The sequence below is a fragment of the Calonectris borealis genome, chromosome 3, assembly GCF_964195595.1.
Source record: "Calonectris borealis chromosome 3, bCalBor7.hap1.2, whole genome shotgun sequence".
Taxonomy (NCBI): Eukaryota; Metazoa; Chordata; class Aves; order Procellariiformes; family Procellariidae; genus Calonectris; species Calonectris borealis.
The window spans coordinates 30,794,707-30,820,650 of NC_134314.1; the positions used below are offsets into that span (position 1 = coordinate 30,794,707).

At 36.9% G+C, this 25,944-nt stretch overlaps 1 protein-coding gene across 1 annotated transcript in view; it reads right to left on the reverse strand.

Moving 5' to 3' along the window:
* EYS (eyes shut homolog) overlaps positions 1-25,944 on the reverse strand; it is a 958,850-nt gene that overhangs the window by 601,301 nt on the left and 331,605 nt on the right. Inside the window, exons 19-20 of the mRNA XM_075145270.1 lie at positions 20,731-20,928; positions 18,398-18,519 (exon numbers count right to left, since the gene is read on the reverse strand). Coding sequence (XP_075001371.1) covers positions 18,398-18,519; positions 20,731-20,928 — 320 coding nt within the window. The remainder of the gene's footprint in view (positions 1-18,397; positions 18,520-20,730; positions 20,929-25,944) is intronic.

Consider the following 25,944-nt stretch of genomic DNA (forward strand, 5'->3'; position numbering starts at 1 on the left):
TATATACTGTTCATATTAGTATTTAGGTGTATTTAGCCTACTGTTCATAATTACTCTTATTAATGAAATTAATATATTTAAAGCATGTAAAAAACAGCATCTCAATTATTGTTCATTCCTCAAGCATGAAACAACTATTAAAACATGACTAAAAAGTATACATCCACAGCCAGAGAAGACTGGGAATGTTGCCTAGGTAATAAAATCACTTTAGTTTTGGGAAAATGAAAATGCCAGACTCTTTGATGTGCCTTTTGTCTTCCCCTTGTGTGCACACAGGTAGAATGTACATTATTGTTCGCTGTAGCACGGGACTTTTCCCTGCAGACACTTTCCTGGCCTGGACTTCTTTAGTACTCATTTAGTGACAGTCATCCCAGATGGATAGCTAACCACCAAGTGGCAACAGAGTAGACCAAAAAGTCTATGTACAGCTATGCTGTACAAAATACATAGCTGTTTGTCCTAACAAAAGAAAAAAAAAGAGTAATATCTGAAACTGTCAATTTGTTACACTATATATGTATTTTAGGACTGAGCTAATTTTAAGATTAACTATAACATTTCTCAGCTGATTTTAAAAGTACTGCATATATTCTATTAGTGTCTTCAAACATGAAAATCAGAAATCATCTTCTAACATGGATCTTACATGAGAAATTGCCAACAGTTTTGCAGACCCTAAAATTGTTCTACAAAGACTATAAAGTGCTTATTTCAAAAGATATTTCAGACATAACACAGCAAGAACATGAGACAAGGGAAGTATATAGTATCGGTAGGTAGCAGAGTTACTAATTTTAGGAATGTCTCATACAGTTGTGCTATATTTAAGGTAGAGTAGTATATGTACTCATAAACTACAAAAAACCAGACCAGCTGAAAACTTCTGCAATCCTCCGTCAACAGTCTTTTTTTTTTTTTTTTCCCTTCATTATTTCTATATCTTGGTGATTGCATTTGAGTGAAAGTGGAATAGCAAGGTTTTGAACACTACTCAGCACCCGATGCATCAAGAAACAGATGTATTAAGAAACAAAATATCTTTGTCCGTAGTACTCAGAATCAAGGAACTGGAAATACCTTCTTACTAGGCTTCTATTTCCTATCACTAACTGAACTATATCAAGACAGATGTAACACTGAGATGTAAGTCAAGCTTGTCACACAGTGAAGCTACCTAAAGTATCTAGTCATTCACCTTTAAAAGAGAAAGCACTCTCTTTGATGTCTGCCAATGCAGTGCTAACAACTAGCTGGTTCCTTCATGGATCAATTCAGTTGCATAGTACACCCACCAATAGGCAGATTGTCGGTAAGAATTGTCTAAATTTAGTCTCCTTGCTGTGATGTGTTTTAGGGCTTGGGACAATAAGCAGAATTTTTTTGAAGCATGAATACTGAGTTTCCTTTATGTTTGCCACATGTGAACTGGTATGAGATGCACTGTTATGGACCAGTAAGAGTTACATTATTTCAATCACTTGGTACATTTTGTCTGGCTCTGTTAAATGGACCACTGATTTTCTAGTGGGCGTAAAACCAGACAAACATATGGAGAATATTTATAGGCGATCAGTACACTTACACGTAATTTGAGTATCTCAGCCGACTAATGAGGAACAGACTTAAAGCCAGAGATTTCCAAGCTGTTGTTCATACTGAGATCATAGAGACTTGTTTCAGAAGACTTGTCCTTTATGAATCTATTGGCCCAAGTAACTTAAAAACAACCATGTGTTCATATGTTTCTTAGGGTTCGTAAGGTTCAGACTCATTAGTGTTTTAGTTTAGATCAGGACTATGCTTTTGACATAAATCTCTCAATTGTCCTCACTTAACTGTGCTTTGCCTCACATCACAGTGATCTCAGTGCACACAAACCAGATTACTTTTGAAAGAAACTGAACCAGAAGATGTGCTTCAAGAGCACACCTAATGCTCTCCAGCCAATGAGTATTTAGTCCAGAGGACTGTGCTACTGTGCTAGCACTAGTCCAAAATAGTAAGCCCCTGCCCCATTCTGTATTGGTGAAATCTCATCTTGGCAGGATGTTACTCAGCAGATAATGACAAGAAATTGTAAGAGCAAAATATCCAGTATTATATATGGAGCACTAGAGAGATTAATAAAATTTTATGTCTGCTTTTTGCATTAAAAATTACTATAGTTATTTCAGTGAGGTAGTGCTTATCTCAAAAGATAACGAGCAGGTTCATGATACACAGATGCTGTAAGTAATAAGTAACTGGAAAAATTAAAAGTCAAGTCATGGACTATAGATGAAAGAAAACAAGTGTAAACCATACAGAAAGAATTTTTAAAACACAAATGGTTTTAAAGCAAAGCATGCAACTTAAAATCTTCTGTGATAACAAGAAAAGCAATCAAAATGATATCATGAAATGAACAAGTAAGGTGATTTTTTCATGTTTGAGGAAATTGAGTAAAGCTGTTTGTTTTACAAAGTTCTGGGATCAACTGCAGACACAAGCTCTTTATCCAACTGCTGACCACATTGGATAAGTGAATCATACTGTTGGAAGAACTTAATCTTGCTGTAAGAGTGAAAATAGATTAAAACCATAGTAATTTATAACAAAGTCTTTAAAAACTGACTGCTTGGTGCTAATTCTTAACTTTTAATATCCTTAGTATAAACAGATTCAGGAATTATTTAAAATGTTACTAAAGAACTCTAAAAAAGCTTTCTTTTTTATAACAGATCCAGAAGGTGATGCAGATGTCTACGACTAATTAATTTTAAAGTCTTGGTAGCATGCCTCAAAGAAGCAAATGCATATATAATTACTGCTTCAGAAAGCTTCTGGCTAACTCCATGTTCTGACTGGGTGTATGTGCTAGTGTATCCCTGCATAGGGCTGCAGATAGCCCTTACCCTGGACCCTAAATGCCAGTTGAAAACAAGTATGAAGGCAGAACTTGAAGTGATAAGGGGGAGTAGTGAGGAAAAATAAGAGGCTATCACAATTATTTTGAAAGGAAATTTTGGTCAAGAGTTTTGATTTCAATTGAACCCCAATCTGATGTAATCTCCTATTTTCACAATTTCCTAATAGCCCTACAGAAATCAATTAGTATGATTACTCACTGAATGAATATTATGTTTTCATAGTGCTTTTATAAAAGAATAAGTTATTAGAAATTAATCTTGAAAATGACTTTTTCTGGGCAATATCTCAGCATATTTCAGGTTTTTTATGTTATCCAAATATAAAAGAGTATATACAACCAGAATATATCTTTAACATAGTTTGGTTTTAAAAATTGTCTCTGAAAGAGGATAGATAAGATACAGAAATAAGAACGACTGGCTCTTATGACAAGTTAACTCAGTACCAAATGTGTGTATAAGACCTGCTAAATTGTCAGGGGTCTTCTTCAGCTCCCTCTTTTCCATTGTCATAAGAGAAATAGACTAAGGGACAAATTATAATTAATAAGTAAATAAAAAATACTGCAAGATATGGGCTAATTTGAAAACATTTAAAGGGACATCTTCTTTACTTTTTTGGAACTATATCTTCCAAAATATAAAATTTACCTGGTAGGACTTGGTTATGGTCCCTATTATTCAATTTTAAAAGGAATTCCAAGTTTTTTCTGTATTACATATTGATATTTTTGCTTACGTGATACTCAGTGTAGCAGAAATAATATTTCAAGGCTTCCATCTAACTTTTCTGTTATTTGCCCTTGTTTACTGTCATGTGGCAGAAGTCCATGCGTATTTATTGCCTTTCTTTTTCCACTCATTGCCGAGCTTGCTATAGAATATAGAATCATCACTGAATCTAATAATTACAAAAATATTATTTAGAGAATCAAAGGAAATGTGTTGCAGTGTTAGTCCTGAGATCCATGGAATCTTTTTGTTCAGTCTAGCTGAGTGAAATAAATTCAGAGATGTAAGATAGAAGTAACTTTCTGTATTGCTATGCAAGAAATCATCACTGCTGTTTTCAGAAAAAGCTTTTAAAAGAAATGGACTTCATGAGGTAAATTTCAGACTCAGGCAGTTTTTCAGCAATTGCATGGCTTAACTCTAAGCATCATTTTGAACATTTGAGGGTACATGCTGTGCATGCATGGAGTAAAACAATATCAATAGACTGGCTGACATAATTTACTTTGTAGCAACATCAGTGGCAAAATAAACGTATTGGCATCTCTCTCTCTCTCTCTCTCTCATAACATGTATCTCCTAAAATCTCCATGGCATACAATTTATGTAAATTGTATATATTTATAAGCAAATAATATGTAATATAACGTAACCAGGCTGGATGAATTGTGCTGTATTTTCATGAAACTTCAAATGACTATGACTACGTCTAGTAATCAGCAATAGCAACAAATCTCTGAAAACTTTTGGCACTGGGGACCCAACATACACACTACCTGGGTTCTGAGGGTTCTACTTTAAAACAGTTTTTACCTAAACCCATGGATTTAAAATCAGTGATTGGAGCCCATTATATGCATGTGTGGAGGGCGTTTCTTGGTTTACTTTCATCCAAGTGAAATCCTGTTTGCATCATCCAAGTCTTCTCCACAATGCAAATTATATGTAACAGGTGGGTACAGCTCAGAGATTTGCTTCAGAAGTGTTCTTTCAATACAAACTAAAATGCTAATGTAAACATACCCTACAAGATTCTTTAAAGGATTTAGGCTTTTTTTCTTGTTCATTTTTACTCTTGATTTACAAGATGGAAATGAGTAAAAAACATTTGTTTTAAAGAAAAATTCATTTAGTAAGACTGTGGCACAGAAGAAGAAGGAAAAAAAAGTGGACAGCGCAAACATTTGTCCACAGAGCAATTTGGTGCAAGAGAAATAAGTTGGTCTCAAATTAGCCAAGGCTGAATCCACCACTTATGAATGAAATTCAGAACTGTGAGCAAGAACTTTTCCCAGAGAGGCAAGCAAGCTGGATTTGTATTTGGTCTAAATTAGTGACCTAAAGCAGAGAACTATAAAACAGTTTGCTCACTGTTAAAAAAGCGACTTCAGAAGCCTGTTAAGCTAATTTGAGCAGCTGTATTGCCAGAATCTTCTTGTGATCACACCTTTTCAGGAAGAAACCTTATCTCTAATCTGAGACTTTTGAAATTTTATGTCTAATTAAAGCAATTTCTATGCTTTAAATCTAAAGCAATTTTCTATGCTAAAAGGTGAGATACAGTTGTGTGACTTAGACAGTAATTAGTGTGCACGTGGAAAGTATTACTTATGAGAAATATTCCAGAATATTTTATTTTGATGTGATAGAAAACACTCTTCTTCATGTCCATCAATCAACATGCTAGGCACGTTGACATGTTTTTATCACAGTATAGACTTTGTAGCATTAAAATAATCAGTTAGCTGACTATGTGTGAGACTAACCTCTCATAAAACCCTTAAGTTATCCCATGCCTTTAGCCCTCCTCCCAAAATGTGACAACTTTTACAGCCTCTGTGGCACACGACCAACTTTGGATACTTTTCCTCAGTTAAGGAGAACTTACGGAGCCTGAAACTGTGAGAAATAAATTTCCAGCTGGTGCCATAGCTTTTTGTAACAAAAAAGAGCCAGCACTAGGTGGATAGTCCGAGATAACTATAAGAATATGTAACAATGAGAGAATCTAATCTACTTGGCTGTCAACACTGAACACCACGAGGTCTTTTTAGTTTATATGTAGTAATTTAAGTCTGCACAGACAGACCGTGAAAATTCTGGATAACTGGATTTTACGAAGTATATTTCTTAATAAATAGGTTATTGCATTCTCCACTGTTGAATCAGGTTAAATGTATAAGCATTTATTTATTTTATTTTATTTTATTTTATTTTATTTTTTGAGAAAAAGATCTTACCTAATCTGGTAAAAACATCTGTTTATCACATGGTCTGGCAATACCTTTTTAACAACAGAAGCAGTCAAAACAGTGAAGTTCATCACGGACTTTGACCGGGTACATATGGTATATCAGAATTGGGTATGCAAACAGAGAGGTTTTCAGCATGGCGAAAAGGTAATCATTCAACACGATGATTTAGAAATGTCAGTAGACATTGATACAGTGAAATCTGCATATGACAACAGCTTAGTAAGGACTTAATAAAGTTACATGAATCAACAACACAATAATAGCTGTAAGTCAATGTTTATTAATTATTGTTGATAAATAATGCTTCAAATTATTAAAGCTCAACATATATATTAAGAAAGTATGTTTTTTTCTGGCTATGAAAATCTGTCCTCATTAGTGAGATTAGAACAGTATAATGCAATTGAGAAAGGTCTTCTAGTGAGATGCCTTAGAACTTGTCTTTTTACTAAGAGCTTTTAAACAATGTAAAAAACACCGCTTGTGAAGAAAAAGACTGGTAGCATCCTCCAGAAAGTATAGTTCTTCCAGGTGTGCTTTTCATACACATGCTACTCTAGATATGTACTCAGCTGTAAAAGAAGTCTCAAGTCAAGTCTCATGTACAGCACTATCTGTTAGTGCCCATTCTTGTGTGCCTTTACAACCACTTAGTGAAGGTGAAAGGATGCCAGAAGCTTGGCTTTTCACTCAGTTTTTCAGTCAGAATCCCTGGAACAGAATTTTAAAATCTAAAGGAGGAGAGATCACAGAACTTGCACGTAACTAAAAAAAATGGGATAACCATTCTTTCCCTGGGCTATTTTCCATGCCAAGTGCCAGGTAGTTTTCGCAGGCCTGAAGGTAGTTCTAAATAGAGGTTAGCAGCTAGAGAGACCGACTAAAATTAGCAAATGACCTGCTAGTCTGTGGATGACAAACATAAGTAGATAAACAAAGTTATCAGTTCTACATATTTCATGTGAAATATTTCACATTTTATTACACAAACAGGAAGAAGAGGCTGGTCTTTATTCCTTCAGAACTTATTTTATTACAGAAGAAACGCTATAGTCTAATCTATAATTGATGAATAGAAGTAACATTCAAACTTTCTCTAGAAATGCAAACAGTCAGGTACAAAACTATTTCATATTCTTTAAACAAAAGAGCAAACCTCTCCCTCTACAGGCCCTACAGAAAGGGATCTGGGGATGCTGGTCAACAGCAGCTCAATAGGAGTCAGCAGGGTGCCCTGCCAGCCAAGAGGGCAACCTGCAGCCTGGGGTGCATCAAACACAGCACAGCCAGCCGAACAAGGGAGGGGATTATCCTGCTGTGTTCAGCGTTGGTGCGGCCTCACCTTGAGTACAGTGTGCAGTTCTGGGCCCCACCATTTAAGAAGGATGTGAAGGTGCTTGAATGCTTCCAGAGGAGGGCAACAAAGCTGGTGAAAGGACTGGAAGGAATGTTCTGTGAGGAGTGACTAAGGACTCTGGGTTTGTTTAGTTTGGAGAGGAGGAGGCTGAGGGGCAACCTCATTGCTCCTACAGCTTCCTGAGGAGGGATGTGGAGAGGGAGGTGCTGAGCTCTTCTCCCTGGTATCCAGTGATAGGACACATGGGATTGGTTCAAAGCTGCGCCAGGGGAGGTTTAAACTGGACATCAGGAAACATTTCTTTACCGAGAGGATGGTCAAACACTGGACCAGGCTTCCTAGAGAGGTGGTCAATGCCCCCAGCCTGTCATTATTTAAGAGGCATTTGGACAATGCCCTTAATAACATACTTTAACTTTTGGTCAGCTCTGAAGCAGTCAGGCAGTTGGACTAGATGATCATTGTAGGTCCCCTCCAACTGAAATAGTCTATTTTATTCTGTTCTATTCTACATGGAGAAAATGGTTTTGTTTCCCCCACGTAGAATTTCTTTTCAGAGTGAAAATACTGTAAGGCTTGCAGACTGCGTGAAGTGAAATGAATGTAGCATAAAAGGATCTTTGACTGCAGCTTCAGGGGGAATTAGTCTCTATGTTATAACTGTCCAATGTAGCAACACAAAGGCTTGGGTGTTCTCAGGGTCTGAGAAATAATATTGGTTCTTGTTCCCTATGCAAACCTTCTGAAGTCAATGGGAGCATTCCTAGAATCAGGCACTTGCAAATATGACAGTCCAGCCCTATGCTTATAAATATTTTTTTCCTCAAATACACACTCCAAAGTAAATATTTTTGTACAACTTAAAGGATATTTATGAAGAATGTTTTGCTTCTATTTTTATTCTATTCTACTATTGAAACACTATCATCTGTCTCTTTTAATTCACTCTGCAAACAGAGCTGCATTTGCCTTGCCTATCTAAGCCAGTCCTTTGGAACTGGAAAAATGTCTTGCTGTACAGTCATTTTGATGTTTTCCCTCTTACTCACCTCAGTTCTTTGCTTTAGAATGTAAAATTTTCAGTATAAATGTTCCTATCTTGAACCAACCTTGTACGCAAAATGGACAGCACTATGTCTAAAGCCTGGATATGTTTTCTGAAAAACTCAACCAAAGACAACGATCAAAAGATCATCAGACAAGTAGCCTAAGGACACCAAGGTATTGAAAATCTAATAGGGTTCTTAAGCTTCAAAAAGAGAATAGTCAGCTGCTTTCAGGGTGTCCAAATAGCAAACTCCCCACTGACCACGGTACAGTAATTGGCACAGCTGGTAGTATAGGATCAATGAATCATATTGCCAGGGAAGGATTATCAGAAGACTTGATTTTGTTTGATATTTGATTATCAGTTTATTATAACTGCACCCAGCAGTGCCTCTAAAATTAAGGGTCAGATGCTTTTCCCTTTATGAAGTTCTTGGAGAAGAGTTGATAATGTAGGCAAATTTGCTTACAGTGGAAACTTGGTATCCATGGGTAAGATCTCTTGTTTCATAAAAAGAGAAAACAGATGGAGTCCATTTTTATAAATAGGAATATTTTGTGGGAAACAGAAAAAGAGATAAGCAAACCTGGGGTCAGAGTATTTTAGAACCTAGATTTTTTTCTCTTTTAATATCATAATTGTGAAGAAGATAATCTATGGATAATATTCTGGACATTTGGGGTTTTTTTTTCATAAAGAAGGTAAAAGATTTGCTTGGCAAGGGGTCATACATACCAAGTGTCTGCCACTACACAAAAGGCTGACCCTGGAATTAGAATATACTTGGCTGGTAGAGCTCTGAAGTCAACAACAATTTTTCTGTCAGCTACAGTGGGAGCAGAGCAAGGCCAGGGCTGAGTGCTTTTCAGAAACTATTGCAAATATGTGTAGCATCTGCGCACATTTAAGAGTGAAAAACATTTACTATATGGATGACAGAAAATGGCTTCTTTACTAAAACCCATCCATGTAATGATTTGGATCCATTACATTTATTTTATATAAAAATGTATTCTAAAAGTAAAATGCAGGAGCTGCAAAATCATATACACTTAAATCTTAGGAAATGCCAGAATTAAGGTTTTTTTATGATTCATTAGATTTAACCCCTCTCCACCTAAATACCATGAAAGAGTCTTTACCTACATGGATTAAATAATTTTCCATCACTTCATTAAGTGCATAAGGGAGCATGGGGAAACTGGTTTGCTCTAGAGGTGCAGTAAAGGGAAATATGTTTGTTTCTGTTCACTTGTACTTAGAATAAAGAAGGAAACCAGAAACGAAGAGTTAGTTTTATGGTTTCAGCTGAATGTTGCCCTAAGGAAATTAAAATAAATCATACTTTAGCTGAAGTTGGTTTAGCTTAGCAAGTATCTTTTTATAGGTAGAAATTAATTCCTCCTTTTCTTTCTTTCTGAATTTTCAGCTTAGGGTGTGATTTTTAGAACTGCTGAACGCTCAACACCTGCAACTGAAGCCAACAGGAGCTGTGTTTTCAAATAAAAAGTAAATATTTGCAAAATACTTAGCTTCTTTGATGACAAATGTCACAAAAATACATCATGAGAAAATGAGCAATACTGTTTTCAGAACAGGGTGTAGATGAGGCTTAAAAATTCCTACTCAGAATCATCTGGCTTGACTTCAGAGACAATGACTTATTGCAATAAAAATTGGAGTGTGAAATTACAGTCTGAGAGCTCCTTTTCAGGAATTGTCCTGATACTCAGACTTATCCCACAGTAAATGGATTTACTGTTTTTAAACAGTATTTAAACAGTGATTTAAACAGATTTAAACAGTGATTTAAAAGTTCATCATCCTTTTACTGAAAAAAAATTTAATCTTAATTCTTGTGTGCTGTATGGTAAAGACATGTATGTGGGCAGTTTTCAAAGTCTGATTGATGACCTATAAATTTCACCATTTAACTTATTTCAGAGTAATTTCCTTGTGGACCCATACCCTTCCATGACCTTCTGCTCTATAAATCTACTAAATACAGACAATTTACTATATCTACTTCTCTGCAGCTAAATGCTCTTGTGTAGAATTCTTTTCCTTATGAGTGAATTAAATCTCTGTAGTCCCAAGTCTCTATAATACCACTGCCAGTCTTTTAATGCTTGTGAAGGTACTAACACTTCATATCCCACCTCAAACAAAATGTTAGTCTCTATATTCAAATTTAGGGTTATGCTTTCCACAAACAGGCCACAGTTCTCCAGCCTTTTCTTTATGCTGCGAAGTTCTTCACTTCTTTCCCTGCTGTCTCTGATTTTCTCTGTCCAGCCTCCTCACAGCTGACAGAACTTACAGCACACCATCTGGGACCACCTTCCTGTATCTTTATCACATTGATTTGCCATCTGTTCACAAGTCTTGTTGGAAAGCCCGTCTTTAACTTCCTCTTAATCTCTCTTTCCTCCACTTTGTAACCGTTTTATTCAGTTCTGTAGAGTATTTTAAATTCAGTTTATGAAAAAGACAATAGAAGGCTTTCACTCCTATGGTATTTACTGACATTGGTTAAAGCTAAGAATTTTCATATATGTCTGCAATTTCTTTCAAAAATCAAATTAAAGCATTTAAAAATAATGTAATAAATAAAAAAAATAAATGGAAAGTTGATGCTTGTTTGCTGACTTCAACTTTCAATTAGATGAGTAAGGCATAAGACATCATAATCACTTTATCCAAGCAATGTATAATTCCACAGATCAATATTAAGGACATTACCCTCAGTCAGTAAATCAATAGTTAATTTTGTGCATTCCAATGTTTTTGGCTCAACTGGACTTACTAGAACATAAAGCAGTACACCCCATAATGACTAAGTTTTCAGTGTGTGTACTGCTATATCCACTAGCTGTGTAGTACAAGGCAGAGGAGGGAGTTATTTCACTAGATCTTTTTCAAAAAACTTTTATTAAAGGACTATGAAGACACTGTTCATTTTTTTAACTAAATATAGGTGGAAGATGAAATATACCAGGGATGGCAAGTCAAATCTTCAGGGCAGCACAGTGAGTTATATTAGCAGTAGTACTTTGCAGAAGTACTGCTGCGGTTGCTAGTTTCTTAAGTGAACTTCAGCTACTATATAGCTCTTTTCTGGGATGCGTAATTGGTAAACTGAAACTGATTTGTCGAACAGCACATTCACAATTTCAGCATGTGGATTCTCTCAGTGAAGTCAATGCATAAGTTTAAGTCACGTACAACTCAACTTGAATTTACGTGACCTGGGAACTGTTAAGAGCTTATTGCTTGTTATATACTGTATGCCATTCATGGTATGTGATTTGACCTTTAGTTAAACCGAGGTACCATTTCAGACCAATTTCAGTAGCAGAACTTGTTTGCTTTATTGAGACCTTAGAGAATTTCCAGTCCCAGAGAAATCTGGAAATTCTTCATTGTTGCAAACCTATCTAGTGTTTGTTCTCATTTCAAGAGTCAGACCACCTGCTATCATCAGTTGGGTCTCCGGAGGCTCAGTTACTTCATCATGCCTTGAGCATCTCTGGATGTTCTAAAATAAATTATAAGTTTTGGAGATGATTCTTTTTCTTCTCCCTATTTAGCAGAAAGTACAGGAGATTCTGTTTTAAATGGAAATTAACGGTGGATGACAAATTTAGGAAATTATCTTACGTTAGTCCAAAGACCTGAACTAATTTCTTTTTGGATAACATAAACTGCTACAGTTAACTACTACTTTGTACTTTAGTTCTCAATGCCAGAGTTCCTTCCAATTAATCCTCCTTTCACAATGTATATAATGAGCTAACTTACTTGTGAGTTATGCTCTTGAAATATGATCCATGGAATAGACCTCCTGTCTGTTAACTCTGAATATTTTTCCTGTTTTAAAAAAAAACCAAAATTAATAGTACTGTGTCTCCATCCTTTACATAAATCTTCCCTACAACCCAAAACTTTAGTTCCTAAAAGATCTGAATTACTGAATTTCACCTTGTTATGAGTCCTTTTTATCTGCCACTTTAAAAACAGAAACCAAACAAGTAATCATTGCTTCTTTAGGTTCAAATTGACAGTATCTTCTGTTATTGTATTGGAGAGCTGCTTTGCGTAATATTGCATTTTATTGAAAGGGAAATAACTGTGTTTTAAATTAAATAGTGATAGAGAGTTAACCATAAGGAGGATATGGGATTGCAACTATATATACAATTATAAATTTAGCTAGTTTATATTTTTTAATTTACTATGTGGTAAGTACACAGAAATAACAGCTTCCAGAAACAAAGCTCTGAAGAAACGTCTATTACAATTTGCTGCATGAATATCCATATACACTGAAGTGACAGGATTTGCATTGTATTTTGACATACAGAACAGTACAAGCAAAAACTGAAGTTAGAGCTACTATGGAACTACTATTACTCTTTGTTTTTGTTTTTGGGGTTTTTTTTTAATTATTTTTAATGCCAATACCCCAAAATAATGTTTTATGTTATATAGACTATATGCTCCATCTGATCTTATAAAAATGATTAAGGACAACATTTCAACTTTATACAATACTTTGAATTGCTTACTTTAACTTTTTTAAAAGGAATTTGCAAATTACACTGGGTAAACCCTGCCTTAGCATAAGCACAGACAGAGCATAATATTCTAATTTTTTTTTTCACTTATTGTTTACTAGCTTTTCTGGTAAAATATATTACTGCTTATATCTTTCAGCTTTATTCTATTTTTATTCATTATTTATACACTGAATGCAGAAAGTGTCGCCTCTTTTCCTCAGCTACTTGAGGACTGCACCTCTTTCTTTTGCAGTGACAACACTACAGCCTTTCAACCATTTTCATACTTCTCTCATTCTATTATTTTGATCTATCAGTTTGACTGAACAATTGAATTATTTCTACATGCATGTAAATGTGAGATTTCACAATGTTTTACATAGGACTGGCCAAATGCTTCTTACTGCAGTGAAAATAAAATCACTTACTTAGACAGATCTTAATCAGGAATGTTTCATTATTAAAAAAAAAAAAAAAAAGATAATTGATTTATGAATGGCAACTGGTGTCACACCAACCTTCCCAGAATCAATCTCCTTTTTCGACATCTTAAGTTTTTTGTAGTCAGTCTACAAAAAAAAGATGACAATTCTGGTTGGGCTGATTGATGATTGAGAATATATAGGTTAGGCATCTGTGCTAATAGTGTTAGAAGTATTACCAGCTTTTAATGTTTGCTGGTTTAGGTGACCTAATGAAGGAAGTGACTACTCTAATTGGTTCCTGTTACTCATGTCTCAGGTTAGTTGCAATAGGGAAAATTACTGTTAATTCTGTATGTCTGGTTGTCATTACTTAACACTATTTCCTTAAGATAGTGTGTGGCTGATGTAATGCCCAGCCATCTCAAACTATATGAACAAAGCTGGGAACTGCATAAACAATAGATGTCTCAAATTTTATCTAACTCAAGCATAGTCTTTTTTGAGTCCTCAGTTATAACCATTTGCCCCCCCACATTTTGGCAGACAGTCTTGGAGCACTCCATTGTTAAATCTTGAGAATAAAATTGCTGTGTCCCCGCTTCTTTCTACAGTTAGTTAAGCAAAACCCTTTGTGTTTTTATCCTTCTTACTGCTGCTCACTGTGTGTCTTACATTAGCATTGGGAATACTTTTTGGGTGGGAATTTTATGGTATTGAGAATCTTTATCACAGAGAAACCTTAAATTCTGAATATGCCACCAGAAAGAAAGACTAATCCCTTATGATGTAGTAGTATATGTTAGAGTCATTTAGAAGCTTTGATTATATCAGAATGAAGGGGGCCACGTCCTTGGTGGGATTGGCCAGTATAAACACCTTACATAAATATTCTACAGACAGATTTTATAAACCAGACTTTTTAAAACATCAGGAGCTGCATCACAAACCCAGCTTTTGTGATTTCCCGCTGTCAAGTTTAACCAACCTCCTTCTATAGAATTCTTTTCTGTAGTAGGTCTGGCTGTTACGGAGATAATTTTCTTCATAGCAACCCGTACGGTGCTAAGTTTTGGATTTGTGACCAAAACAGTGTTGATAAGACACCAACATTTTAGCTATTGATGAACAGTGCTTACACAGCATCAAGGCCTTTTCTTTTTTCCACTCTGCCATCTCAGCGAGTAGGCTAGGGGTGCACAAGAAGCTAGGAGGGGACACAACCAGGACAGCTGACCCAAACTGACCAAAGAAATATTCCATGCTATGTAACGTCATGCTCAGTAATAAGAATGGAGTGGAGGTGGGTTTTCGGAAGGTGGCCATTGCTTGAAAACTGGCTGGGCATCGGTGTACACGTGGAAGGTGGTGAGTTATTGCCTTTGCATCACTTGATTTGTTTTCTTCTTTCTTTCTTCTTCCCCTTTCCTTCGCTCAACCCAAAAGTTTTCTTGCCTTTGCTCTTCCTATTCTCTCCCCCATCGCATGGAGAGGATAGAGTGAGTGAGTGAGTGTGTGATGCTTAGCTGACAGCTGGGGTCAACCCGTCACGCGAGTGTCATTTTTTGTGCCTATTTTTGCTGATGCATTGTTAAGATAACATGGTTATCTAATTTTAAGGCTCTATATTATACCACATTACCAACATCGAAGAGGAGGAAGATGTATTGCAAGTGTCATTCTGGCAATTGTCTCGCTTTGACCTAGAAAAATGCATCAAAGGTATTTGAGCTGTTGGACTGCAGAATGGAACTTTTATTAGCATAGGGGTAGCCAATTAATTATTCTTGAGCCACCAGAGGGTCTAATATGACTGACAGTGGTCTGTGCTGGTATATAGTAGCTCTTGTGTGATTGGAATTCTCAGGTGCAGTAGAAAATCAGAGCCTCCTTTAAGCTGACGTACTTGTGTCATTCGGCTGTGTACTTTACCTATCTTGATCTCATCCCACGGTCCAATTGCTTAATGCCACCTGCTGCCTGGAGAGCCAAGATAAAGGCTGTGAAGTATATGTTGCAATTAGAGTGTATATTGGAATTCTTTCTCACATTAAGATCTTTGGTCCTTGACTTATATAATAAGGCTACTGTAATATATCTTTGAGAAATCTCCATCTCAGAGTTTTTAAGTCTTCCTTGATTATGCCTCAGTTGCTCCCCATTCCTCACTTTATTACCTTTTAGAGGAGGAGAAGGAGACCCTTTAAATGTTAAAAATTCATTCTCTGGGGGATTGTTATCTCAATATCTGTTCTTTTACAGGTGCTTGGGCTGAAGAAGACGAGGGAGTGGGTTTTCTTCCATTTTTATGAATACATGTCAATTCATTAATCCTCTTTGCATCCATCACTGAGGAATCTTGGTGTATAAAATGACATCATTTGAGGTGGAAGAAATTCAGTACTCTCTGATACTGAATACAATGAGAAGGACATTGTATGTGGAACAATATAGTCGCATACAAATTGAATAATGCAGTCACTTAGTGAGTGAGTCTTTTATGTCCCTTTCTGGATTCAACTCAAAAGATGATCCAATGAAAGTTATTTCAGAAACTTATATCAGAAATTTTAGCTTAAGTAAATATACTATACAGAAGAATAGAGAAGGAGAAAGTATAAATATTGAATAGTAATGCATTAGTATTGCTATAGAAAAATAAAACTACTAGCAATTCTCTATTCCTTGTCTTAAAAGTACACTAACTTTTCAATTTAGCAGAGCCCATTCTGTATTCATTTTCTTTTTTTTGAGCACAAAATTACATCACTGTAAAAAATGCCAAAGAACAGTCTTCTAATGAGAAAAAAAATACTGAAGATTTATTATCTGTGCATTATCTAACATCAAAAGGAGCACTTTAGTATGAACGTTTAATGTAATGTTGACAACATAGGTGAACTATGTTGAGAAAGCCATTGATGTCTGAAAAAGATAAAATCCAAGGTCTAAAATTACATCTTACCATTAAATTTCTACAGTACTTCTTTTCTGTAGTTAGTAACTAAATCCACATAGGTTAGATATTTTTAATGTCAAGCTTTCTCTTAAACAGTGAGTCTGCACAGATCTCACTGATTTGCTGTGTCACAGTCCATTTAAAACAAAATGGCATAGGTCTGTGACAAAGCAGATAAGAAATGTATAGGTACTGCAGGACAAAAATAAACACAAATGAGTCAAGAAAACAAAAGCATGAAAGGCATAGGAAGAAAAATCTAAAACGGTGTTAAAAATTGCAGTGAGCTAACATTCTTTGCCAGGTTTAATTTTGCCTAAATTAAAAAGTCCCCCTGGATCAATATTATAAGTCCTTCAGTGAAGCTTAGCAGACATTTTTGGTGGAACAATATGTTTATTTTATAAAGAACCCATAATTTTGTCCATTTCTGATACCTTATTTTTTGGGAAGGATGTTGTTTAAGCTTTTGCATATACAGCTCCATTTTATGAGTCTGAGTTAAAGCATCAGCTGGAGTTAGGAATAATATCTGGAATGTCTACATATACAACACAATCTTGTAGAGAATAGGACAGTACATGCCTTGTGAGCAGAAAATTTATTTCTGGAATGCTCTCTAACCTGATTTTAAGATGGCAGAATGTGTCCAGTATGACAGATTGAAATATTAATTGCAATCTACTGGTAAAAACATACACATTTGCAATAGCGTCCAAAGACAAGAACAAAAATGCCACAAGCTCTGTGGTCTCCATACCAAGCATTTAATTTTGTCCAAGGCGTTTACTAGTTCTTGAAGCATATTTACAAAAAAATTTATACAATACCTAGTGTTCTAACTGTGAAAAGAAGAAACAACTCTGGAAATGAGAGTAAAGGATTTGAGAAAATTCTCTTGAAGCATTTCTGTTCAAGTTTAGGAAATAGTGATGTCTGTGGGTTACCACCAGGATTTGTCAGACAGAAGTGTGATTTCTTTATGTATGTACTACAAAAAAAAAAAAAAAGAAAAAAAGCAAAACAACAAAAAAACAGACAAACAAAACCCCAGAAAACCACACACCTCTCACAGAATTCTGGGCTTCTGGGATCGGATTCAGCTGGAAATGCAGACATCTAAACATGGGTGTCTGCTTTAGCACTAATGCAGCCTAGCTATACAGTCAGTGGTACCTACAGGGTTGTTCAGTTCACCCAAAGTGGACATCTACAAGATGGGCAGCTGAATCACTCTCTGGATTGTGCTGACTGCATCAGCAAGGATTCTAGCATCTTTGGTGGGTGCTTAGATGCTTAGCACGTACCATATATAGACACCTACATTTAGGTATCTTAATATTAATCTGAATTCTACACCTTGCTTTAACATTTTGTTAGTTTAATAGTCTCACAAACATGCTGGGAGAAACTAGAAGAAGGTAAAAAAAAGCCAGTCTTTCTTCCATTTTTTTTTTTTAACCACTCCCAATTTCTCTGACAGTCTGAATGTTTCTTAAGGACAATATTCATACTGTCTTAGTGTCCCTATTGAGTACATTGAAAACGAATTGGTTGCTTGCAGATTCCTGGAGGGAGTGACACAGAACATGGACCACCTCTGGTGCCAAAGTTTACACAATGTGAATGTCTTTCTTCTCCTTTCCTCCCATGAAGGAATCAGTTGATAGAATGCTTTTATTTCCCAGAAGAAAGAAGTTATTTTTATCACTTTTCATGTTTCAGGAACTAATATAGCTGAAGAATTTTGAAAATAAATGCTGAAGTACTTAAAGTAAAGCCATTTTGGGGGGTAAGATGATACTTTTTAAGCCTCTCTGAAGCAAATGTCATCGGTGTAAATGAGTATTCCTTTCACTTATAATGAGGCCATAAACACAACTAGGTGAAAATATTCCGGTTCCTTTTGAATTTCCCAAATAACCATGTTGACTCAATAACTGCTTTTAAATGATGAAAACACTCCTCTTTCCCACTGCCTATATCATTACAAATAAACAAAAAAACCCACCAGTGACTAGAAAGCATGATTATAAAACTCTTGACAGGTATTTGTGTTAAGTAAAACTTTAGAACTTGCAATGGTATTGCTTTAGATTTCAGGAAGAAAACTTAGCAATCATTTTAATTAAAAAATATTATCTACTAACCAGATGTAGATCAACACATGTAGAATTGTGTTCACAAGCGTTGATTGTGCAGTCATCAATGTCCTGGTCACATTTCAGTCCTGCATATCCTGGGTTGCACAAACAATAGAAGCCATCGACAACTGTAACAGAGAGAGTATTTTAGTACTAAGTGTGTTTTAGAATAACAACTGAATGTAGTAAAATTATGTAAGTTACAGTTATGACTACTATCTGGAAAAGATTTAGACTGGCTTTACCTAAAAGGTATGGACATGTTAAAAAACTGAAATAAATGAAATGCAATATCTCAAAACACCTTTTTAATATGAAAGCAGATTCAAGTACTGCATTTTACTTAAACAATTCAAATATTTTGACATAAGAATCAATGACCCATTACTAGTTTCTGAAAGTAATGGCATCTTATAAGCTAATGAGTAATTTTCCATCTTAACAAGCTAATGGTAAGACTCCTCTCCCTTTTTCATCATTAATGATCCAAACGGAGAGGAATCTTTAGAGTGCTACGTTCATATAGGGAGCTCATGACAGCAATAATTGCACTTCTTGCAGGCCTGCATTTATCCTAACCTCAAAGAGGTCCCTGGATTCTTCATTATCACTGAGATTTACCATGGAATCTATTCTGTCATTGTGTCTGTACATGTAGATGCTATTGTATTTATTAAATGCTTTAAGTCCTTCAGAGCAGGAGCATTATTCATCTGCTAGCTTCCTCAGGATTCCAGCTTTCTGACATAGTGCAGAGGAACTGAGGTGTCCACATGATACAACTCAAGTCCAGAGGCACCACAAAGACAAGCTATCCCCAAAAGATCTGGCACTTTGTGAGCATGAAGAATTTACTGCAGCTCATCTAAATTCCAGTTCAAAAATATCTCTGAACCAATGTAGAGTACATAGAAAACATCTGTAAACTTGTTAGGAAATAGTCTTTACTAGATGAAATATGAAACCACTCACCTTATTCCCATATATGGAAAGATAGAATTCTTAAAGCTTATTGAAACTTTTTTTTTTCTTTTAAACTAGGAAAGTTTTAGGCAATTTAGTAATTTAGTAATTTGAGGTCAGTTCTTTAAGATCTCATCTGAAATCAGTAAGCTGACTAGATCTTCTGGAAATTTGTGTTAAAATTTTGGATTTCAAGGAAATTCTCAAGTGTCGTCATTCTCATTTTAAAAGGCATGTGGGGAAACAGGAGAGAGATGTAGCAGAAGACAAACACACTTGCTCAGTGCTTAAAGTGTGGAACCTATGAGGAAAAGTTGAGTCAGCTGGGCTTGCTTTGTATTAGTCCCTCCAGAGCAGGGTTAATAGTTAGAGGGCTATATAACAATAACTTCAAGGGCAGTTGCACAGATAACAGAACTGAATTCCTCTTACTAGTGTTAGATGATATAATAAGGGGCAATGGCCAAAATTTACAATTTAGGAGATTCAGATGGGATTGGGGGGAGGGGGGAACGCTACAAGAATAGTGCATCAGTGGAATAGGCTGTCCCGAAGAGTTTGTGGAATTTCTGTCCATCCTTAGAGGCTTTCAAAACTCAACTAGAAAAAACCCTGACTGACCTGTTCTAGCACTGTTAATAGTTCAGCTTCATGCAGGTTTGGCTACACGACCTCTGGATGTCATTCTGCTTTCCAGCCAACATTATAAGATTCTCTGAAAATTACCACTTTTACTTTTTTTTACCAAGCGTAGAAAGTGTCTGATAGGTGGAAATAGCCCCACAAAACATTATAGTAAGTACTCCATACATAATGGGTGCTACTAAACTTAGCCTTCCAATCCAGACAGAATATAGTAGAGTTGCTTGTAAAACCTTTAAGTATATCTATTAGTGAAAGTGTAAGTTACATAGTTACGTGATAGAAGGCGCTTAATATTACGTGATAGAAGGCGCTTAATAGTAAACAGACACTCCATTTTGCATCAGTTTGATATTTAATGCAGGTTTTGGACTCGTTAGAATTATGACATATACTGCCTAACTGCTCCATGAGCTCCTTCTCAGTACCTGAATATACTCTCATCGAATGCACAATGTGAGATGTGTTTCGCTAATTTAGGTATCAAAGGAGACAGCACAGATCTCATTAAAATTTCTCATTAGTTGCAATTCTGATCCCCTGAACACACAAACCCCAGTGCCAGCAGTTGAGGTATTTTGGCAAAAATAATCCTCCTGGTACAGGCTGTGGAGCTTCAGACAAGCTAAATTTCTGTAAATTATCCACTGTTCTCCCCAGAGCAGCTCAGTAGCTACAGACGTTTCAACAGAAAGACTACTTTACATTAAAGTGAGTAACCAGACTGAACTCACTGTCATAGCAGTACCCGTGGAGGCAAGGGTTAGAACTGCACTCATTGACATTGATCTCACAACGTGGACCTGCAAAGCCCTTCACACACTGGCACTGGAATCCAAGGGGAAAAGCGTCCAAATTCATTTCTTCTATGCACAGAGCTCCGTTCTCACAGGGATTGCTGGCCTCACAAGGCCTAAACTCACAGTTCAAACCTGAAAAGTAAAATGGCAAAGCTGTCAGTGTTTAACTAATGAACATATCCCTGCAGCTGCTGCGTATTATGAGCTGTATTTTCTTTATATCCCTGGTTAAAATTGAGTTGGAGGGTCTCAGAGGTACATATATGTATATTACCATGCAGAAACATTTATTTGCTTTGTAGAATTACGAACAAAAAAAGACAGTTTTATCTGTTTTGTTTATATAATGACATTGCATTTTAAAATCATAATATCTATCTCAATATATTTTATAGTTTTTCTGTTTACCCTTGTCCTCTAAAATGACTCAAAAAATGTATTTAAAAATAATTAATGAATTTTATTTTGAAGCTTCCTGTTATTTCTTCCTGATATCCTGTTGCCACAGCTACCATATGAGCTGTTTATACATTAACCCATAATCCTGAACATGAATGAAATGCAACTAACCTTGTATAACTGTTCTGCTTGCAATTCGTGACTACACATAAATTATTTTACTGAAATTATGTATGTATTTAGTAATGAGTGACTGACTCCATCATTTATAAAAATTCCATACAATAGAAAATCTCACACAGTCCCTTTCTACTCTTTCCTAACAAACACTCTAGTGTATAACAGATTATGTGTGTTTATCTGGGCTAATCAAGGAACAGTGTGATGGTGATCTTGGGTTGCAGATGCCCAGATCTAAATCTTTAATTTGCAATAAATAGATGAAAAAAGATTAAAAGGCCCTTTAAAGTGAGTCTTAGTTTGTTAGAACATTAGCAAGATTGATTCATGTTTCCAGTAGCGAAACTCAAAATGATGAGGGCAGAGAGAACGGAGATCAAATGAGTTTGTGTTTGTAAAGCTGCCTCCCTTTTCCCTCAGTGTTGCTGCAGTAAGTCTGTTCTTTCAGGCTTAGTTTTAGACAGAGCTTGGTGGCTTTTGGGGTTGCAACAAACTGTGCACAAGCCCCTCTGAGCCCCTTTGAAGCCCATCTGCCTTTCTGTGACTGCTGAGGTTGGGCTATGTCTATGCTATGCTTTCTGGCGGAGCTACCCAGGGTTTGCTGTACTCCAGGCTCTCTGCCTGCTTCCCCAGTGCTCTTGCCCCAGATCTGGTTGCCCAGCCATTCCTTCCTGGAGCAGCTTCTCCCTGCCCCAATAACCTCGCTCTTCCTTAGACAGGCTGTAACCTTAACCCAGTGATGGGCAATGTGACACTATAACATAAATCACCTGGATAGTCATGTGGAAAATCAAATGTTGTGTTGGGTTGACCTTGGCTGGCTGCCAGATGCCCACCCAGCCACTCTCTCACTCCCCCTCAACAGGGTGGGTGGAGAAAATAAGGTAGAAAACCTTGTGGGTCAAGATAAAGATAGGGACATCACTTAGCAGTTACTGTCACGGGCAAAACAGACTTGACTTGAGGAAAACTGGTCAAATTCATTGTCAATTAAAAATAGAATAGGATGATGAGAAACAAAGACAAAAGTAAAACCACCTTCCTCCATCCCCCTCTCCTTCCCAGGCTCAACTTCATTCCTTCACTCCAGATTCCTCTACTTCCTCCCCACTCCTGAGCAGCACAGGGGGATGGGGAATGGGGGTTGTGGTCAATCCATAACAGTTCCCCTCTGCCCCTCTTTCCTTCTCACACTTTTCCCCTGCTCCATTGTGGACGCCCCATGGGCCACAGTTCCTGCCAGGAGCCTGCTCTACCATAGAATTCTCCGGAGGCTGCAGAGGCATTTCTGCTCTGGTGCCTGGCGCATCTCCTCTCCCTGCTCCTTCTCTCACCTCAAGGCTCGCAGGGCTGTTTCTCACACATTTTTTCCTTCACTCCTCTATGCCTGTGCAGGATTTTGCCCTTTCTTACATGCACTTTCCCTGAGGCTCAACCGTCTTGGCTGGGGGGCTCAGTTGTGCCCTGCGGGGGGTGGGTTGGAGCCAGCTGGAACCGGCTGTGTCCGGCACGGGGCAGCCCCGGCCTCTCCTCACAGAGGCTGCCCTGCAGCCCCCCCTGCCAGCGCCTGGGCACCTGCACCCAGTACATGAGATAAGCCTTGTTCATGAGATAGATAATAGTATTAAGAATTTTCAACTTCTTTTCAGGCTCAAAATTTCAGCCAAGAAGTCCTGACAAAGAATCAACCAGTGTTACAGGTCACCTATAATATATGGCAGCTTTAAGTTTGTAGACCAGTTTGCTAACTAACAGAACTGGCAATGCATACAGGTTTTTTGGATATAATTTTGGGGGAACCGAATCAGTTAAGTGGCTAGCTTATTCTGGAGGAGTATATTGGATATTTTATTATGGTTTCAGAAGAACAAGACTTTAACTACAGCATAGTGGTTGAGATCAAGCTACAGTGCCACTTAGTGCTATTTTGTGACTTGTTTGAAAGCTTAAAATTCCTTAAATTTGTAGAATATGGTGAAAGGATGAAAAACACTCATTGGATGACTTCAATATTAAGGTGTCCATGAGACTGAATGTTATTTATCTTTAACTTGGGAAATGTACTTTTATATTTACTGAGATATGTTGTCAGTAAAATGATTTGGGCTCTGCTATAAGAGAGGACAGTCGGGCGCACAGTTATTATATGCTTAGTATTGGCTGCAGTCAGCTGAATGCACGTATCTCCTCCTTTGGTTGTACTGTTATTACAGACAAAATTTTGTTGGCCATATTAGCTGCCTTCCTTTGCTTTACTGTTAATCACATACTAACTCTTAATCACATAGAAGCACACTGGCTATGAACAGGCCTTCTTCATAATAATGAAACACGCACTGTCCAAAATGTCAGCAGGATTTTAGGTAAGCTGATTCCTTAATGTAAGACAGAGTCATCTAAGGGTTGAATTCTTAAGGCTTCTAATAGTAAAAGCAACAAGTAGGAACAGAATTAAGGTAAAAAAACCAAACAACCTTTGACCCAGTAGTCACGCTGACAGAAAAGAAAAAGAATGGCACAAGTTGTTCCCTGTCTTTATGTCACTGGTGGTCTCTCTGGTGCAGGATGATCCTGCCGTAGGCAGCCAACACTCTCAGATCTGGAATTCATGAAATTGCATAACAAAAGCAGCCGTATGGCACACTGACATTTTGCCCTGAAGTTTTCATCTTTATATCACAACAGCTTGACATAGGTGACAACCCTGCTGATTCCTAAAGTGGAGTTCACACCCGTATGAATAAGCTTAACACATGGCTCACAATCGTAAGTGGAACTGTCAGATGATCCAGTAATGCAGTACTTGTTTTCCTTCTGTGTTGATGGAAGAACCTTTAAACAGATTTGCCCATCCTCTTACATGCCAAGTATTTGTGGGGGTAGACATTTCTGGTAGATAAAGCAGAAGTCATGCCACTGTGCATCAGTTTTCCCCTACTGTAGTATTCTTCTCCAATGCTAGATACCGACACTTTTTGGATGAAAGCATAATAGAGTTTTGGTGAACAATTGGAAAATAAAGAGGCAATAAGAAACAGTGAGGACGTATGTCCTGAAGGTCACAGGTTTATATTATTTATAAGTATTTGTCCAGTATAAATAGGATTGTGCACAGTTTTGTCCTATGAATGCTAAGGAATTTTAAGTTTTTCATGCCAATATCTTGTGGCAAATTTTCATGAGTTAACTATATATTTCAGAAAAGTATTACCTTTTTTTTTTTAAACTCTCAATATAGTCCCAGACCCCTGTCTTCCATGTATGGTTTTTAATTCAAACATTTTGCTCTGCTGTTTCAATAATAATAACCCTTTCTTCTGCCTTTTCTTTCTACGCTGTGTGTAGAAAATTGTATCAGTGACCAAAGAGTAACTGAACAACTTTTGTCTGGTCTCAGTCTCTTCAAAGAACAGTGATCTTTAAAGAACTATGGATAAAAATGTAATTTTCTTATTCAGAAATTCGTAATTTATTTTAAGCTTCAGCTGAAGATGATTCTTACTATCTCAAACACAAATTCTGAGAAGATTTTTGGAAATATTTGAAATGTAAAAGGTTCAATGTGAACAGACTCAGAAAGAAAGGTATAGGGGTAACCTGCGCTTTCAGATTCTTTTGTTGCTTTCATAAATTTTAATACATATTGACATATTTATTACCTCAAATCCAGTAAGCAATGATAAGGTTTTGGGGTTTTTTTTAATGAACATTTGGATAGATGTCTGTCACTATGTGCTCTGAGAAAAGGAGCCTGAATTTGTCTTCTCTATTAGCTCATATTAAATAAGTGTCAGGCTGCTGTTAGGTCCCCCTGAAACTCTCTTCTCCAGGCTGAACAAGCCCAGCTCCCTCACTCTTGGAAAAACAGCATGAAAGAAGCATTGAGTATCTCAGACTTTTCCATGTCCTTTGTCAATTCAGCAACGTGATTTCATTTTTCTCCATCTTTCTTTGTTACTGGTAGACCATAGAAATCTTTCCTGTTGCCCTTCAGTTGCCTTGATAGTTTTAGCTCCAGTTGCCCTTTAGCTTTCCTAATGCTGTTCCTGTGTGACTAGGTGCCTTCTGCATAGGTAGCTCACCATTGCATCTACCTTCTGTGCACTTCCTTTTCTCTTTAAGCTCAGGAGTTCTCCATTTGTCCATTTTTCTGCCACATCTGCTTGAGTTCCTGCACATTGGAAAGAACTGTGCTTTGAGGAAACTGTCCTTCATGATAAATCAGTGGCCCCAAGATAAATCAGTCTTCCCTTCAGTGCAGTCTGTAATAGGAGCTTGCCAAGCAGATCCCTGAGCAAACTGGAGCCAGCTCACCAAAGTCCAGAATCATTATTCTACTACTTGAATTTTCTCGTTTCTCTTAGGACTATAAACTTCATCATCTCACTGCCATTGTTGCCAAACCTGTTTCTGACCTTTACATCCCAAACCACCTCTTGCTTATTCACGAATAGAGAATCCAGATAAGTACCTCCCCTAGTTGTCTCATCCTGCAATTGTTTCCAAAAACTGTACTCAACGTGGTCCAAAAATCTCCTGGATTACTTGTGTCTTTCCATGTTGTCTTTC